Source organism: Nannobrachium achirus (assembly GCF_963921795.1).
Source record: "Nannobrachium achirus genome assembly, chromosome: 8".
NCBI lineage: Eukaryota > Metazoa > Chordata > Actinopteri > Myctophiformes > Myctophidae > Nannobrachium > Nannobrachium achirus.
The window spans coordinates 38,468,175-38,488,174 of NC_137817.1; the positions used below are offsets into that span (position 1 = coordinate 38,468,175).

General features: G+C 44.5%; 1 protein-coding gene across 15 annotated transcripts in view; it reads right to left on the reverse strand.

Moving 5' to 3' along the window:
* LOC308289316 (RNA-binding protein Musashi homolog 2) overlaps positions 1-20,000 on the reverse strand; it is a 421,115-nt gene that overhangs the window by 308,423 nt on the left and 92,692 nt on the right. For all 15 annotated transcript variants that reach the window (XM_080730980.1, XM_080730981.1, XM_080730990.1 and 12 more), the window contains exon 6: positions 12,889-12,981. In XM_080730980.1, the coding sequence (XP_080587106.1) occupies positions 12,889-12,981 (93 nt within the window). The remainder of the gene's footprint in view (positions 1-12,888; positions 12,982-20,000) is intronic.

Here is a 20,000-nt window from a genome sequence, read left to right on the forward strand (position 1 = left end):
CTCCGACTCACGCTGGCCTCGTCCACGAGGCAGCCATCACCAAATTGTCCCACTTGGGGAATAGTGAGGGTCAAAGCAATTAGTACGAAGATTCATTAGAGGGAGGGAGGGAGATTAACTTTTCACAGATATGGACTGAGAAGTTAACATTTATTTGCATGGCATTATGACCAAAAGAAAAGTCACAGTGCAGGTATAGAGGGGACAGTTGTCTTTCTATCCGCGCCATTTGATGAAAGGGGGTTTGATATTAACGTGGACGACGATGCCCTCAGGAAAATGAGAGGCCACGCGAGGTCAGATGTAGGGAGCGGACCATATTAAAATTTCATGTCACGATTATTGTGACCAAAGAAATTGTGATTTACGATATTATCACACTAATGAAATATCCCCAACATCCATTATCCTGGGGCGGAACATTTGCCAAAAAATAGCCAACGCGTCGCGTCGCAACGCAACGCGGTGTGAGCTTGTAGATCTTTTCCAAAGACATTTGGAAGCGAGTGAAAAAAAATAATATCAAGTTATTTCCAGGTCCTTCTTACAAATTAACAAGTTTAAATGGTACCGGATATGCAGCTCGTTAAATAAAGGGTGAATTGATTCCAATGCATGGCAGAGGATAATTTCACAATAAATTCATATCTCCACGATCCGAATATTGTGAGTGTTTTTTTTTCATCACGATAACGTCCCATCCCTAGTCAGATGTGTGCACCATGCCGACTGGCAACGTGCCCACCAGGGGCGTCAATTGGGTATGGCAGGGGTATGCAGCTGCCATACCCTGGGTCCAGGGGGGAAAATAAAAGTTAGTTCTGAATATGAATCCATGAATGTCTCTTTGTCTATCTGTGCTGGTTATTATGTTGGTAAATTACAGTAAAATAACTACAAATGCAAAATTTAACAAAAATGGTCACTTTAAAAAGGTATTATAATTATATTTATGTATTATATGTACTTCTTAAAATAAATATATCATGCCTGTTGCTAAGGTATGGCAACATGACTGGTGTCTTGCACGCGCGCGAAGGCGCGCGTGCAAGACACCAGTCATGTTGCCATACCTTAGCTTTTTCTGAACTGACGCCACTGGTGCCGACAGAGATTCCTGGAGGACCTGGCTGGCAATGAACTGAACTCTCAGACGAGGAGAGAGGAGGAGGAGGAGGAGCAGATGAGGGAGGAGAGGCGGAAGTGGAGAGGAAGCCCTTCACTGAATCACGACGGAAGGCACAGCCAGCCAGGGAACCGTTGGACTTCCTTCTCTCTAGTGGGCGTTTAACCCCCCCACCCCCCTGCCTCCCCACTCCCCTCGAGTCCCAGAAACACAGCCAATTGGCTGAGCAAACAAAGGTCAGGGAGAATATTAAATTGTTTGTCTTGTTCTGCCCCTTCCAGCCCTGCATTCTCTTTATACACGTTTTGGCGAGGGGTTCTTCTGTTAGCTTTCACAGGACCTCTCTGTTTTCGCGGAACTCATCGCCCCGGCAGTGATTTGGCGAGGATTAACCCATTTAGGCCTAGAATTATTGAATGCTTTAACCAGTGAAAAATAGCAGATATACAAGCTCACAGCGAGCTTGTACATCTGCTATTTTTGAAAAAGTCGTGAAAATGTGTGCAAATCTTTGAATATAATGTATTTTCAAAGCGAACGTTTGTAACTCAAATTTTGCTTCTGGGTGGTCCCTGGAACTAAATATTTTGAGATGGGGGTCCGTGGCCAAACAAATATAATTTTGACGGTCCTTCACGTGAAAAGTTTGAGAACCACTGACATAGTAGTCTCTCAAGAACACACTAACTGAGCTTCAGTTGAGTGAAAAGGACCTTTTCTTTGACGATGGCTGGCCAGATTGCTGACAACATAGGTTTTTCAAAAAGATCTTAGAAGGATTCAAAAGACACTTATAGAATCGGGTCAAAAATTCTAATTTTCACGATTTTTCAAAAATAGCAGATCTACAAGCTCGCAGCGCGGCACTCGGTGCCGCGCTGTGAGCTTGTATATCTGCTATTTTTCAATAGTTAAATCATAAAATAATGATACACAACCTGTGGAGACTCCTATACGGCTGGGTAACGGTCTTTAGGGGACGCCGCTACCAGGCCTCACAGCGCTTAGAGCTCAAACAGTCCAACGTCAGACAAAGAGAGAATGAGAGAATGAGAGAGAGAGAGAGGAATAAAAGTGGTGATAAAGACAGTGAGACATGAAGCGAGGGAGACAGCAACTGTTAACCAGCCAAAAACAATACATGTTAACCTTGTATTATCTTGCATTAGAGAGGCATTTCAGCCTTGTTGTTGGCTGTACGAGAGCTTAGATCCCATGTAGCCTGCCCTGGAGGAAAGAGACAGGGCGAGCAGGGAGCTCCTATAGATTCATGCTGAGCTAGGAGGTCACACCGCTCAAAGACCAGCTCCACTTCACACTCAACAAAAGGTGGAATCCATCTCAACTATACCACTGCACTGGTGGGAAATGTTTAAAGAAGGCAACGGATAAGGGACAACTTAAGATAAATAGACACCAATATCAGCTGCTTAAAAATAATAATGATGTGGAAATTACATAAAATGCTAAAAATGTCTATATAACTACTGAAAAAGCAGCCATTCTGGTATGAATACAGCCAATCATGAAGTTGCTAGTTGTATATAATGTATTGACCATACTTTTTGTAACACTGGCCTATCCACCTGTTTCCGCGGGAGTTTACTGGAGATTATTTGGACCTGTTTGCACCACACTTCCGGTTTAACAGCAGACATACAAGCTCACGTCGCGTCGCAGATGCAACCGTTGTGAGCTTGTAGATCACACTCGGCTGTGGCGCCGGAAGCTCGGTACAGCGTCTGCGCAATGCACTATGGGGCGTTGGAAACTTGTGGATAAATGTACATTGTAAATGTGTGGCATTAACTCGCTATACTTGCAATTCTTTGGAAGCCTACTGTTAACGGTGATATAGGCCTACTGTATATTAATGATATGAGTTGTACTTTGTCCTATATTAAAATTGGCTATTGGAAGCGGAAGTGTGGGCAGGTGTCTTTGTACTCGAAATGCAGCTATTTGTCATAAATTATGTCTAGAACTACAGGTTGGCCTAGAAAACACGAAACAGCTGAAAAAACACTAGAAATAAATAATATGAGCTCCTCAGCCTACAATGGGGGTTCAGCACGCAGTTGGAGCGCATTGTTTTTTATACCCCGCAAAATCAATAAAGTACAATCTAAAAACAAATCTCTGCAAGATCTGCCATGGTATGAAATGATGAAATAAGATTAAATTAAATAGCATTGTCTTTTCAATCTCTCAATATTATTTCTCCAGGTGTTGTTTGTTTCTCTGACATTTGAGGGCTGCCAAAAAAGTGGAAAATGATGGTCTATGTACGTATTTTTGTACTGTATCATGTAACTGAAAGCTATATATTGTAACTGTATATGAGATCACTATTATTGGAACAATGCATTTTTTATTATAAAAAAAAAATATGTCTAAATATCCTGAAAAGGATGTGGAAATAAAAACACATTTCTGATGACGATGAAAAATCAAACCCATCAGTTCAAAGTGGAGCGGTGCATTTGAGCAGCTTTACCCTGTGTGTGTGTGTGTGTGTGTGTGTGTGTGTGTGTGTGTGTGTGTGTGTGTGTGTGTGTGTGTGTGTGTGTGTGTGTGTCTAGGCTGCTCAACAGCGCCACTTGGTCACCCCAGGGCCTGCCACTGGTCACCCAGCGGTATTGCAGCTGTACATGCTGCACCATACATAGGGACACACTAAGTCAAAAGTAGGAAGCGGAGCTATCACCGCTCCAAAAATACTGGAGAGCAAGCGTTAGTCTCCTGCAAGGTCTCCTTTTCACAAAAAAAATCAGGATGTGAAAAGGTAGTCCAAATACTTTGAATTATTCTCATGGAGTTTGGAGGAGTTTGAAAAGGCAGAGTGGTCTGCTCGGTGAGGAGAGCGCCCCCTGGAGGAAACACTGCCACCATGGGCTTCCTGGATGGGCTCTGACCAACACAGAACACATTGTGTTCATAAGGAGATTTTGCTTGCACTCATCGACACCCCGAGCTATGAAAACTATTCTAAGAGCGGATAGAACTTGGGAGCAACACACACCGCACGCACACACGCCACGTGCGTATACTAACTCAATCTCACACTTCTGAGAGGTGGGCATCATGACACAGCACTAATCCTGTGGACTGGAAAAATTGTAAGTCCGTCTCTCTCTCTCTCTCTCTCTCTCTCTCTCTCTCTCTCTCTCTCTCTTCTTTTCCTCTTTCATCCCTCACTAACTCTTCTCATTTGTTCGCCCTCCTCTCCATGGGGAAATGGGCAGAGAAAGCAGAGAGCTGAGAGACTCAAGCGTTTCAACCATATTAAAACAATTTCACCCTCCTTGCTACGTACAGTAGCTGCAGTGTGCCAGCTGTGCATGGAGAACGGCGAGCAGGAGCGAATAAGACAACGTTTGGCACGGATGGTACGTGGGTAGGAGCGGGTGTTTTGTCTCAATGCAGGGCGTGTGTTGAGGCGCAGTGATCATAGAATTCCTTTCGGTGACTTTTAATCCACGACGCTTGGGCCCAGCATGCCTCCATCAATGCTGAAAATAATTCTATGACTATATATATATATATATAATATAATATATATATATATCTATATTATATATATTATATATATATGTGTGTGTTAAAGGGGAGAACCACCCATTTTCAACGTTGAAACTATGACTATGTCATTAATATACCTTTGAGTTGTTATGTGGAAATAACAACTCAAAGGTATAACAAGCCAAACCCCAAAATCAATCCTCCAGTTCTAGGCAACACAGAAGGGGAGGGGGGGCAGCCGGGCGACATTTTTCCTTATTTCCACATAGCAACTCAAAGGTATTGTTCAATGTTGAAAATGGGTGGTTCTCCCCTTTAATATGCGGTAAGTAGGAGTGTACTGTATGCGTGTGTGCCTCTTTGTGTGCATGTGTGTGACTATTTGAAATAAAAGGGCATTTTTTTAAAGGAAAGAGAGACGGAGAAAGAGAGAGAGAGAGAGAAAGAGAGAGAGAGAGAGTAATCAGGAGTTTGCTGTGCTTGAGTGGACAAAGTACACTTTGTTTTGAGTGAAACTCCAAGCTGATTACAGCAAACTTTATGGACTAAGCATTAGCAAGGACCAGCCACGTACAGTACAATGTGTTTTTGAGTGCGTGCGTGCGTGCGTGCGTGCGTGCAGTGCGTGCGTACATGATAGTTTGCAGAAGTTAAGAACCGTCCATTGCATAATCATAATGACAAATCTCCAAAGTTTCTTGTGTCCCTTTACCCAGTGGTTCTCACCTGTGGATCGGGGGGGTTCCCAAATTATTTTGAGGGGTCCCCAGACGATTAACACATCTGGTGCCAACCCCGAGTTTCCCGAGTTTGAAAAGGTACCACCCCTGTGCCAACCCGAGTTTCCCGAGTTTGGGCCGTTTTTGAAGAAAAACTTTTTATTTTTTTATTTTTTCAAAATGTTTTTGGACCTCCAGAAATGTATTAGGCATGATCGTGATCGCGAAATTGCATGTTTAATCCCCCATACCAACCCATTCTTTCAAACATGGCAGCACATGTTTGTTTACATCTGAAGAAAACATAATGGCTGATAAATCATGAATGCCTGAACGGATTTCCAAGCGGATTTTTTTGTTTGAAAGCTGTGTGCACACACGTGGTGCATCATCTAGGCATGGGCGTGCACGAGATCCGTGCACTATAAATTACATGGAAGTCTATGGAGACCATGGCATCGCGGACATTGAAGAGAAAAAATCACTGCAACTTAAGTGTTAACTTAATGTGCAACATTGTTTTCTTTCTCAGCAGTAAACAAAACAACATAAAGTTTAAGTGTGTAAAGGGTATCTGCACATTTCGAAAATGACAATTTAAGGACTTTTAAGACCCTTTTACCTCTAAAATGAAAAATTAAACATTGGCCAAGGCAAATTGTAAAAATAGCCGATTTACATGCTGACAACGCCTCGCAACGCGAGGCGTTGTGAGCATGTAGATCTGCTATTTTTACAATAGAACCGTGTTATACAAAATGTAATGCCTCAACTCTTAGTGCTCGTCAGGGTGGGAGGGGTCCCCCAGTTAAAATATGATTATTTTGGGGGTCGCGGCCTGAAAAGGTTGAGAACCACTGCTTTAGCCAGTCAAAGTTGTCACGGTGGAACGCCACACGGAGAGTTCCCTTAAACAAGACCGGCTGGGCCGAGAACCACTGAGTAACGGCGAAATGACAGCGTCTGCCGTTAGCTCGCCCCTCTGAGAGGAGCAGCGAAAGCCATTAATTAGTACCGTATGCCAATAATATCCCAAAAAGGACGCCGGCGGCTGCCGTCTCAATTAGGACGACGCCAGGCCGTGGCCAGAGGGGACCAAAATGGCGGCCGCCGGTCTCCGTCTCCGAGGTGCGTTTATTCGGCTTCGCTCAGACACTCCATAAATCTGGCGTGGGGGCAGCCGGGCGCCCACCGCTCTGCTTAAGATGCAATTTAGCGCTGACGTTCATCGCTGGAGGAGAAGGGGACTCTGCCGGAGTGTACTCTGACACTGGAACACACACGCACGCACGCACAGCACGCACACGCGCACACACACACGTACACACACACTCGCGCACACACACGCACGTACATGCATGTACATGCATGCGCAAGCGCACATGCACTCACACACTCACACACACACACACACACACAGAGGTCTGGGAGAGGAGCAGCCTGTGTGAAGACAGATTCTACGACCCCAGTGCCCCAAGCCACCTGCTCCTCAGTCCTGTGAAGCTCTCTCTCTCTCTCTCACACACACACACAAACACATACACGTGCACGCACTTACACCCTCTCTCTCATGTTTACACAAACATGTGAGCACGCATGTGCGCGTACACACACACACACACACACACACACACACACACACACACACACACACAAACACACAACCTAACAGCCAGCAGCTCGCCTCAACACACTCCTAATTGGAAAAGTTTCGGGCCACGCAAAAGTAACACACACACACCTACTCTAACCTGGGGGCATGTACACACACACACACACACACACACACACACACAAACAGATGCAGGTATCAGAGTATTGCTGACAGCGTGTGACACTGCTTGTAGGTGGGCAGAGTTGCCGAGTCATCAGGTGCCGGCCTGCAAATGGATTCCCAGCGTTTGCATTTCACAGACAACTCACTTACAGAAGCTCAACACTCCTCTCTCCTCTCCTCTCCTCTCCTCTCCTCTCCTCTCCTCTCCTCTCCTCTCCTCTCCTCTCCTCTCCTCTCCTACACATCTGCCATGTCCAGACAGGTGTGCTCTCTCTCTCTCTCCATTCACCAAGAGGACATCCGCTAATTAATTGGTTTATCCACTCAGATGGACTCTCCAAGATGCACGTGTAAAGTGTGCACGCATGTGCACGCGCACACAAACACACACACACACACACACACGTCCACTATGCTACACTAAGAAATGCACAGACACACAACCACTTCCACAGCTCTCAATCTGTGTGTGTGTGTGTGTGTGTGTGTGTGTGTGTGTGTGTGTGTGTGTGTGTGTGTGTGTGCGTGCGTGCGTGCATGCGTGCGTGCATGCGTGCGTGCGTGCGTGCGTGCGTGCATGTGTGTGTGTGTGTGTGTGTGTGTGCGTGCATGCTCTTGTGAGATGGCCATGCCACATTGATGAATGACCTGAGAGCAATGGACTAAGGTTGAGATGTGCAGATGAAATTAATGGCGAGCAGAGAGAGAGAGAGGAGGAGAGGAGAGAGTGTGGGAGAGGAGCAGGAGAGGACAGATGGACAGACAGACGGGGGCAAATGGACAGCGGGGCCTGCGGTGGAGGGGTCACTCCACGGTGACCCCGACTGGACCACACAGACAGACAGAGAGACAGACAGACACATGCACATGCAATGGTGGAAAAAGTACTGAAATGTTTTACTTAGATAGATACCTTTATATCTTTATATACCTTTTTATCAACATGGGGGAAAAAGTACTCTCAAAGGAGGACTTTGCCACTTTTCTACCCATCTTCATATAATAGGTCCTCACTAATGTTCATGATAAAATAGCACAATTCTTTTCTACTCGGTCCAAGTCTCTTAGGAGAGCTGTGGGAAGTTCAGAAATCCATCGTCTTTTCAAAAAAATAATAATTAATCAATATTTTTGGAAAAAATATTTCGATTTTTATTATCGCGAGAACAATGGTTTCCACTTTAACATTGCAACTTTTCAGGAGTAGAAAGCCTGCATTTTCTATTAGCTTGGATTCCCAATCGATGATGTCACAAGACGATGGGTTTCTGACCTGCCCACAGCCCTCCTCTGAAAAAAAAAAAAAAAAAAAGCTAGTTTTTAGTCAGGACCAATTATATGAAGATAGGTGGAAAAGTGGTGAAGTACTCCTTTAAGTAAAAGTATCAATACTGGATTGTAGAAGTACTCTGTTACAAGTAGAAGTCCAGAATTCACTTGAGTAAAAGTACAAAAGTATTAGCATCAGACTTAAAGTACTAAAAGTAAAATTACAAAATGTTTGAAAGTAGCAGATCTACAAGCTCACAACGCGTTGTGAGCTTGGAGATCGGCTATTTTCAAATAGCCAAGGTATAAAATAGGGCTAAAGTGGTTTATGTATGTTTTAACATATTAATATTTATATCCGCAAAGTAACTAAAGTTTAAAAAAAAAATCTGGCCCAACTTGTGAGCAGTGGCTGTGCATTGTGGAGGACATATATGTGATGGAGAGATGTACACACAGACTTAGGATACAAGAGGAACTGTTTGTTGAGAAATGGGAGAAATGGTCTGAATTCATAACCCAGGATAATGACACCACGGATGTATAATATGGACAGACAGTGTCATGATAAAAATGATGTAAAAATGTAATGACCCTGTGAAAATATGTACATGTGACGAGCTGCTAATAGAAATTAAGTTAAAAAAGTACAAATACCTCAAAATTGTACTTTAGTACAATACTTAAGTAAATGTACTTTACACCACTGCTCATACACACATGTTAAGCAGGGACGTGCTGGCCATTGGGAAAAGCGGGACAACTCCTGAACGGCCGGTTCATTCCCGGCCAGTCCAGGCCGTCCATTAGGAAAAAAAATGTAATAAAATGCCGGCCTTTGTTCCACTTTGGGGGCTGGGCGGCCAACAAAGTAAATCGTCACTGTCGGGCAGAAACCTCATATCTCCAAGTTTCAAATTTGTACATTTTTTTCGCAAAGCAAAGCCCGGCTTCATCATACAAGGCCGTCGCACACAAGTAGTGAAAACAGCAGATCTACAAGCACACAACGCCTCGCGGTGCGAGGCGTTGTGTGCTTGTAGATCGGCTGTGTTCACTAGTTTAAATCATTTTTAAAATGATAAATACAAAAGAAACGGTTTTGGACATACAAGGTTTCCATCCGACAACGACAAAATATAACTCATGTAATTGGCCCACTGGCTTGTCACTTTGTCACAAATCTTTGAGTAGCAGCAGCGCTATAGAGATCTCTAAGAGGGCTTCTACAACTCTTTTTCCCGGGCTGAATCAGGGGCCCAGCACGTCCCTGATGTTAAGTCTCTCTCTCTCTCTCTCTCTCTCTCTCTCTCTCTCTCTCTCTCTCTCTCTCTCTCTCTCTCTGTCTCTCTCTCTCTCTCTCTCTCTCTCTCCCCGTCCCACACAAACAGATTGATCCGTTCCATTTCCAGAGTGTGATCCACCACAGGACATGTTCTACCTCTGACTAATCACTGCTCTGAGCTGATAGGACAGGTGAGCACCGGGACTTCCTCCCGGGAAGCTTTTACAGATCGTCTGCCGTCAGATCTGGGATTGTCTTTAAGCCATTCAGATTGGGAACGTTTCAACCACTTTAACCGTCATTTTTATGCTTTAGCCATTGAAAAATAGCAGATATACAAGATCACAGCGCGGCACCGAGTGCCGCGCTGCGAGCTTGTAGATCTGCTATTTTTTGAAAAATCGGGAAAATGTGAATATTTTTGACACGATTCTATAAACGTCTTCTAAATCCTCTAAGGTTTTTAGAAAAACGGATGTTTCTATGTCAGTGGTTCTCAAACTTTTTCATGTCAAGGACATGAGAGAGAATTTTTTCTGTCTTTGAATATATCATTTTTAAAGCGAACATTTGTAACTCAAATATTTTCTTCTAGGGGGTCCCTGGAACAACATATTTTGAGATGAGGGTCTGCAGCCAAATACATGTCATTTTTTGGGGTCATTAAAAAAAACACAGATTTAGAAGAAGGATTTTTCGAAGACATTTATCCACCTGTTTCCGCAAGACTTTACTGTAGCATTATCGGCGGGACACTTCTGGTTAACAGCAGACATACAAGCTCACGTCGCGTCGCAGATGCAACCGCTGTGAGCTTGTAGATCACACTCGGCTGCGACGCCGGATATGCCGCTCGCCTTCTGCGCAATGCACGATGGGACGTTGGAAAGTTGTGGATAGAATCGGGTCAAAATATTCAAAGACTTGCACACATTTTCACGATTTTTTTCAAAAATAGCAGATCTACAAGCTCTCAGCGCGGCACTCGGTGCCACGCTGCGAGCTTGTATATCTGCTGTTTTTTAATAGCTAAAGCATAACATAATGGTTAACGTGGTTCAAGTCTAATGTGAAACAGACACGTTGCAGGTCTAAGTGGCTTAAGTAAAGGTATGCCAGCCTGCGGCTCCCCGAGGCCCACTGCCAGCTATAGGACTTTGGAATAATTAAGAGTACTTAGTAGAGCGGAAATGCAAGAATCCCCGCGCTTAAGACATTCAAGAGCTGCGTGATTCCCAGGGAAAGGTGTGCGGTAATACTTAAGACCAGGCCAAAGAGAAGCAAAAAAAAAAAGAAAAAAAGCCAAGTCAAACATACAGTCGTTGCCAAAAGGGATTTCCGTTTGGAATATAGTTTTCTCGAGTCTCCAAATGCAATTGGGTTTACACACGAGACTAGGGGTGTGCGATATGACGATAATTATCGTCTCGGCGATACAGCTTTGCCACGATAGGCCATTTCAGAATATCGTTTCTCTCGTGATACAAACAGTCATTTAGAAAAGGCTCTGGAATCTGGATATACAGCGAGTGCACGTTCCATGAGTCGCAGCTCGATTGCTTAATTTATACTTCTATAGTACGGTGGTGTAATTCGCCAAAAAGAACAGATCTACAAGCTATAACGTGTCGCGGCTCAACGTGTCGTATAGCTTGGGGATCTGTCCCCTGCTTTCACGGCCCCTCCCCCGGGCAGCACGCAGACAGGCTACAGAGTGTCTACAGCACTGACTGAGTTGTGTGCAGGAGCTGAGGAGCACCGAGCAGCACGGCACACTGGCCCACGATTTAGTTTCACTTTCACGGGACTTTGTAAAGCAGGGATGCAGCTTGGCCTGCATTCTTTGGAGCATATTTTTCATAATGGATGCATTAAACTAACAGGACGCAAACTACTGTACTTATCCGTCCTGCTATCGCTATCAGCCATCTCACTGCTTGCAAAGCTGTGCTGGAGTCTCCACTCTGGCAGTATTGATGAGATGATTTAGATCACCTTGTAAATCCATGCTTCTGTTTTTATTAACTACAAACAAGTAGCTTTTTGCTGCGATTTGTAAAGTGCTTTGTTTGTTATGTTTTCACCATTGATGCATGCGTGTGTCGTCGCGTCTCGCGGTGAAATCGTAGCGTCTATTTTGCGTCTATTACATAATTGGCTTAGTTATAAAACCATGCCATTATTGTTAGTAGAAAAGCTAAAAGCTAGGATGATAATGAGTGAGTAATTCTCTAAAAAGAAAGCTTGTATCATAACAAACCTCCTGACTTTGGTTGGTCATAAGGTAATTTGTTTTCCCTGAAGTTTCAATGGTAAGGCATGGGTTGTTGTCAACCTGTGGGTCGAGACCCCCAGAGAGGTCCCGCCAAATTGTTTTGAAAATAGCCGATCTACAAGCTCACAACACTCAAAAAAACATTTTAAGGGAACCCATAAAACATTTCTGGGACCCATTTGAATGACCTGAACCATCATCACACCAACTAGTAAATATTTTGAGGTAAAAAATGATAATTGTTTAATCAAAAATCTGAATGTTATCATTAAAAAATCATAGATTAGGCTATCTATCTTTCTATCTGCAGCATAAAAATGAATAGATTATCTATAGAATATCTGTGTGGGTCTAATAATCATAATAAACCTAAAAACTCGCATAAAACAGTATCGTGATAATATCGTGTATCGTGATACTGCATGAAGCGTGATAATGCTTTTTGCCAGTATCGCCCACCCCTACACGAGACCCAGCTCAGCGGTTAACACCGTGTCACACTCAATGCAACAAAACCATGTGATATTTCTATCAAGTCAAATTTCTCATTCTGCTTTGCAACTTTAGGACATATCGAGGATATGCCCGTGACATCATCATCACACCCGAAAGTTATGCAGGAACACCTACTGAGTGGCAAAAAAATACTTTCTGGCCTTGACAGTACTGTTCAATCAATCTTCAATCAATCAATCAAAAACAGCCCATACATCCAAACAGAAAAGTCTTATCTGAGTGCATTAAACAACATTAAATTCACTTTGCCACTCACTTTGCCACTCGATTTGCCATTCGATTTGCATACCCTCTATACCAGTATAGGCAGACAGACACACACACCCACACACGCACACACACATACTGAACCGCACTCATGCTCATCCACAAAGGGGAGAAAACTTCAAATGGTCTTACCTTGCCAAATTGTTCAAAATACTGCTTCACATCTTCAACTACTGTGTTGGCTGATAATCCTCCTACGAATATTTTCTTTGTTCTTGTGACCATCTGGAAGGGAGAGGGGGGGGGGGGGACAAAGAGAAGAAGAGGGGAGAGAAAGAGAGAGAAAGAGTGGGAGATTAGTGGCGTTTAAGAGGACATTTCAGAGGACACACTCCCACAGTATTCAAAGCACTGTCCCACTGTCCCTGCTCCCTGGGTCTGGATGAAAGCAGGCTTGTGTGTGTGTGTGTGTGTGTGTGTGTGTGTGTGTGTGTGTGTGTGTGTGTGTGTGTGTGTGTGTGTGTGTGTGTGTGTGTGTGTGTGTGTGTGTGTGTGTGTGTGTGTGTGTGTGTGTGTGCTTGCACTCGTAGAAGCTGTTAAAAAATAAAACATTAGCATGCTCTTGGTGTCGTGCTCTTCACTTCCTGGTAAAGTTGTGCCCTACAAGCTGACACATCGTCTCTACAAAGACATTCAAGGCCTGACAACAAGTCTGCTTCCTCTGCAGCGGGGCACGGCCCTACCGTGCCCCTCCACACAGCCCCCCGGGGTGTGTGTGTGTGTGTGTGTGTGTGTGTGTGTGTGTGTGTGTGTGTGTGTGTGTGTGTGTGTGTGTGTGTGTGTGTGTGTTAGGGCATTCACCAAATATTCGAATATTCGAATATCAAAGTCACTATTCGACGTTGTTCACCAAAGTTGAATATTCGCTTTTTTGTGTGTGTGTGTGTGTGTGTGTGTGTGTGTGTGTGTGTGTGTGTGTGTGTGTGTGTGTGTGTGTGTGTGTGTGTGTGTGACTGTGGACTCCTGGACGTGGGGAGTAGTATTGGCTGGGGATTGTATCTGCAGCGGTTCTACCAGCGAGGCTCTCCAATAATCCCATCATGCTGTTGCATGAAGTTTGTTTGATAACCAGATTAACATTTTTTACGGTTTATTTGTGTGACACAAACTACTGTGAACTACGGCGAACTTTCCGCGAAAACGGCAGCTCCACGTAGCAGATTGTCGAGCTGCTACATTCGGCAACAGGCATGTGCACACATAGACATCAAAGGGGGCTCGAGCCCCTGCCCTTTTATCAGTCTGCAAAAAGTGCCCTCTCCAGACCATGAATGCAGTTTTTACTATGGTGAAAGAAATGCAAATGACCCCCTTTCCATGCCATACCTGAAGTCAGCATTCAAGAGAATATAAAATGAATGGTAGTTATAATTGTACCTATCACAATTAACTTTTTGGCCAAATGGACATGATGACATTTGGGAAAGTCGAACATGACCCGTATTTGCCCGACGGGCAGGTGCCTCTGAGACCTTAGTTTCAATCCCTGCGGTTATGAAATATGCTGTTAAATTTGATTGATTCATAAAATGCAATCACTGCCAGTAGTCGTGCATTAGAATCCCTCTTCACCCCTCCCATTACCACAGTCTCATCCATGATTTGTTTGTCTAAAAACTAACTAAACTAAAAAAAAAGAAATTAATTGTATGTTTGAATTGTATTTTTCATTATTGTATTTTGTTGGTGCTTCTTCATTCTGTGTGTGTGTGTGTGTGTGTGTGTGTGTGCGTGCGTGCGTGCGTGCGTGCGTGCGTGCGTGCGATCGTGCGTGCGTGCGTGTGTTTGTATAATGGAAAACTTTGAAATGCCCTAGAAAATCCTCCTGTGTGCGTTCAAATTCGCATCACAAGTTCACAGGTGCAGGTACAAAGAAGTGGGTGGAATTCTTTCTTTCTACCTTGAATTACCAATAACTATTTATTTCTATCTCTGGCCTTTCTACCTTTATTATTTTGATAGTCAGCTGGAGAGCAACAAAACAGGGAAACAGGGAGAGAGAGCTGGGGGGGACTGGGGACATGGTCCAGCCGGCCCGCCAATGGAGCTGGGGACTCGCTTCTGGACATTAGAGCCTACTGTATGTGTTATGCAACCTAACCATAGCGCCATCGTGTCACCCTATCGGGCATGTACACACATAGACTTCAAAGGGGGCTTGAGCCCCTGCCCTTTTATCTATCTGTAGAAAGTGCCCTCTCCAGACCATGACTGCAGTTTTTTTTACGGTGAAAGAAATGCAAATGCCCTCTTTCCATGCCATACCTGAAGGCAGCATTCAAGAGAATTGCCTCGTCCAAACTCTCCTGAACTTGAATGCAGCATCTTATGCTGAAAGAATTGCTTCTCTTTGTAGAAATCAAGCATCGAAAATAGCCGACCTCCAAGCTCACGCGTTGTGAGCTTGGAGGTCTGCTATTTTCGATATTTTCACCAAAAGGCCCTTTTAGAAATTGCAGCCCCTGCCTCTCAAACTTTCTCTGCACGTCCCTGCACCCCATCAATTGTTTTTGTACATATCATACAAAGTATTCACACAAACACTTGAAATACATCTTGAGCATATCGTCGTTGTCGGGTGAAAACCTTGTATGTCCAAAACCATTCGTTTTTATATCATTTAAAGAAATGAACTAAACTAGTGAAAACAGCCGATCTACAAGCACACAACGAGGCGTTGTGTGCTTGTAGATCTGCTGTTTTCACTACTTTTGTGCGACGGCCTTGCCTGAGGAAGCAGGGCTTTACTTTGCAAAAAAACGTACACATTTGAAACTTGGAGATACAAGGTTTCTGCCCGACAACGACAATATAGATCTGCTATGTATCGCTGTTTTTGAAAACGATTTCTTAGATGTCCGCCTATAATGACATGGCCAACACTGGGGCGCCATGCAGGGTTAATGTGGTTCACAGTGAAGAACCACTCAGGGACCCAATAATGCACTTTCACAGCTGCTGTAATTGAACCCTATTAGAAACAAAAAGACACACACAAGATTTACTGAGTCCATTACAGCCCACTTGACACTCACACAAACAAATGAAGGCTTCAGCACAACACTAGGCCACGCTTCAGGCCAGGCATGGACATTTTTTGGGGGGGACCAGAGATTTTTTTGGGAACCGGACAAAGACAGATGTTGGAGCTTAGCTCCTTCCAGGAGAAATACAGAGAGAAAGGAAGAGAGAGAGAGAGAGCAGGGGTTCTCAAACCTTTTTATGCTGTGACCCCCAAAATAAACATATATGAAATGGGGACCCCCACCCTGACAAGCACTTGGAATTGTAGGTATTACAGTACATTTAATGTGACTCGGTTACACAGATAAATATTGTGAAAATAGCCCATCTACATGCTCACAGCGTGTTTTACCCGATTACGGGCCGGTGGAAAGAGAGCTTGATAGGCGGCTTGGATCCAGGGCTGGACCGGGGCTTCGTTGAGGCCTCCGATTATTTAATTCATTTTATTAAAGGAACCGAACATTTTCGGTTTTTGTAAACGTTAATACGTCTTGCAAAAATAGCGTTTTTAGGGGGGGTTCTAAACTTTATTCTAAACCATTTTCAATGGAATAAATCGTCGCAACATGTAGCATGGCTCATTGGAAAGCGATGGACGAGCCAGGACCACCCACGTCGCTACTAGCAGCTCAGGGTAAGTAAAATAGCAAAAAAAATAGTATTGGAATGAAAAAAAGAACCGAAAATATTCGGTTTTAGCACTAAAAGAGTTAAAAGTCTGTGAAAAGTGCCCTATATCCAAACCATGAATACCATTTTCATTAAGGTGAAAGAAATGCAAATGCCCTCTTTCCATGCCATACCTGAGGGCAGCATTCAAGAGAATTGCCTTGTCCAAACTCTCCTGAACTTGAATGCTGCATCTTATGTTGAAAGAATTGCCCTCTCTGTGTAGAAATCCATGCCGTTATGCCACATCTCCAGTATTGCCTTTTTTATGCTTAGTTTAGTGTGGCCTAAAGCACCGAAAATAGCCGACCTCCAAGCTCACAACGCGTCGCTATTTTCAATATTATATTTCAATATACTCCAGAAGGCCCTTTTAGAAAATTTCAGCCCCTGCCTCTCTAACATTCTCTGCACGTCCCTGTGACGGAGAGATGGTCAGGGGGATAGACAAGACAGACAGAGAAGAGGAGGAGCAGACAGACACGTTTATTTATCCGGGGTTGTAATTCCACAGGTCCATTTGGTTACAGATCTGTTATATTCTGGGTGGGAGTGTAAATGAACGGTGTAGCAGAGGTATGAGTCAGGTAAATACAGGCTGTGGCTGCTGTGGAGCTGATCAGATCATGATAAACACGGCGAGCGCGCTCATCTCCTCCCTAATGAAACGTTAGCCATTTCCTCTCTCAACGCTAATTACTGGGACAGATAGGCTGCCTACCGGGGCCCCGCCGCCAACACAGGGGTGTCGCACCACATTCTGGGGCCCTGGGTACAAGGATTCACTGCGGGGCACCCCTGTACAATTATTTTGTGCTTTAGCTGTTGAAAAATAGCAGATATACAAGCTCACAGCGCGGCACCGAGTGCCGCGCTGTGAGCTTGTAGATCTGCTATTTTTGAAAAATCGTGAAAATGTGCTGTGCAAGTCTTTGAATGTTTCAAATCCTTGTAAGGTTTTTTTCAAAACCTATGTTTCTAATATGTGAGTGGTGCTCAAACCTTTTCATGTCAAGGACCCCCCAAAATGATATGTATTTGGCCACGGACCCCCATCTCGAAATATTTAGTTCCAGGGACCCTCCAGAGGCAAAATGTGATGTTCGCTTAAAAAGTACATAATATTCAAAGATTTGCACACATTTTCACGACTTCTCAAAAATAGCAGATCTACAAGCTTGTATATCTTGCTATTTCTCAATAGTTAAAGCATTCGATAATAAAGGCCCCTCCACCTTGGGCCCTAGTAACTCAGTCCCACTCCCCCCCTTGTGACGCCCCTGCCGACAACAGACACTCATCTCACAATTCTTTATACCGCTCCCTCGTCTCCTTTATATTCCTCTTCCTCCTTCCTTCCCTCTCGCGGGGGTTTTCTTTTTCTTCTCTTTTTCTCGTCCATTAATTTCTTTCTGTCTCATTCTTTTCTCTCCGTCCGTCTCTCTTTCCCTCGCCATCCCTCTCTCCCAACCCCCCCCCCCCTCCCCCCCCGTGTTCCTGTACGAGAGCATTATTACGAGCTTCATTTTTCACTGCAGAAAAACACCATTAGCTCATCTGGTGGGTATAAGACCAGTGCCGGAGCCCAGACACCATCCATCTTAATGCTGAGTAAATATTGAGGATAGCCATCGACGCTATTATGACTGGAGCCACGATAAATAGCCAACTAGAGAGTAATCGCCGTGGAAAGGATAGAGTGAGGGAGAGGGAGAGAAAGAGAGAGAGAGAGGGAGAGGTGGGAGGTGTGTGTGTGTGTGTGTGGGGGGGAAGGGGGGGGGAGTAAGGATACTTGTATCTGCCGAGTGATTTATGGAACGCGTCGCGGCGCAGCAGGGGGGCCGAGGGGACGGCTCTAAAGAGCGATGGCGTTCGTTTTCGTTAGAACACCGCCGTCGCCGTCGCCGCCGCCGCGCGTGGGTTTGATCCGCAGCTCCGCGGGGGCTGCGAGGGAACCAGCCACGCACGCAAAAACAAACGCACCGAGGTTCCACCTCCTCCACCCACGCGCCCCAACACGGTGGATGGAGGCGAGCTGGGGGGGAAGGGGGCGGTGCATCCATCACCTTGATCAGGGGTCTTCAACAGGGGGACCCCTATAGGAGGTCCTCAGAGTTACTACAGGGGGTCATTCCAAATCTTTTTGTGATAGAAACTTTTTTTTTCTTTTTTTCTTTTAACCACTTGAATCCTAGTGTCCATATTCTGAGAACTTTAGCCAAAAATAGCAGATGTGAGCATGTAGATCGGCTATTTTCGGCAAAGACGTTTGGTGTAGAAGGGAAAAAGAGCAGACTAAGTACAGAGTGAAATATGTTCAAGTGGTTAAATACGTATCTGAAAACACATTGACATGAATCCAAAATACACTGACGATTGTGCTGTCAAACAATGAAACTATACGGAATCTACGAAAAGGTTGTGGGGGTCCCTGCTTCATCTCTCTCTAGTCTCAACTAAGGGGTCCTTGGCCTTAAAACGTTGAAGACCCCTGACCTTGATGATGATGATGATGATGGGAGTGTTAGCCTGGGACAGTGACGGCGTCAGCGGGGCCGATCACAGAAGTTTGTGTCTCCCCCTCCCCTATCGAAGACTTTTTACATCTTACAACCAACCCTACTAGGGCTGTCACGATATGACATTTTACATGACGATTAATTGTCACTCAAATGATTGCGATTAACGATTAAATTGTGTTTTGGTCGTTGATAATTACATTTCTGTTTGGCTTTTAGGCTTTGAAGTTGCACATGGCGGATATGACACATAACCTAAATACACAAAGAAATTACTGACATTTGACAACTTACTACTTAAAAAAATAACATTGATAGTGGAAATAGCCAATCTACAAACTCACAACGGGTCGCATCGCGACGCGTTGTGAGCTTGTAGATCTGCTATTTCCACTATTTATATGAACATTTTTCAACATGGAAACGATTATGAAAAATAATCGCGATTATGTCAAATAATCGCGATTAGACGATTATGTAATAATTGTGACAGCCCTAGCTCCGACAAGTGACCGGGTGTGTTGGTATGAGCACGGCGAGGAGTGTATCTATCACAGGTGTGGGTAAAACGTGAGCTTGTAGATCTGCTATTTCCACAATTTTTAGCTTTTTTTCCTATTTTTTAACATGGAAACGATTATGACGATTATGAAAAATAATCGCGATTATGTAAAATAATCGCGATTAGACGATTATGTAATCATTGTGACAGCCCTAAACCCTACCCTCTCTCGTCGGTTCCACCCGCTTCTCCCCTGACACATCCTCCAGCAGTCCAGAAAGACAGACACACAGAGAGACAGAGAAAGATGGCGAGAAAGAGAGAGAGAGAAAGAGAGACGTACATCCATACAGACAGACAGAGAGGTGGCAGAGTTTCCCGGCCTGCTCTTCATGCTGGCTGACAGGCGGAGGGCCCCTGTGGCTGAAGATGGGGGGAGGGGGGGGTCTCTCTCTATACGCCGGCCCCCGGAACAACGCAATTACTCTGTCCATTTCTCTCAGCACTGACAACACGGCCATACAGCC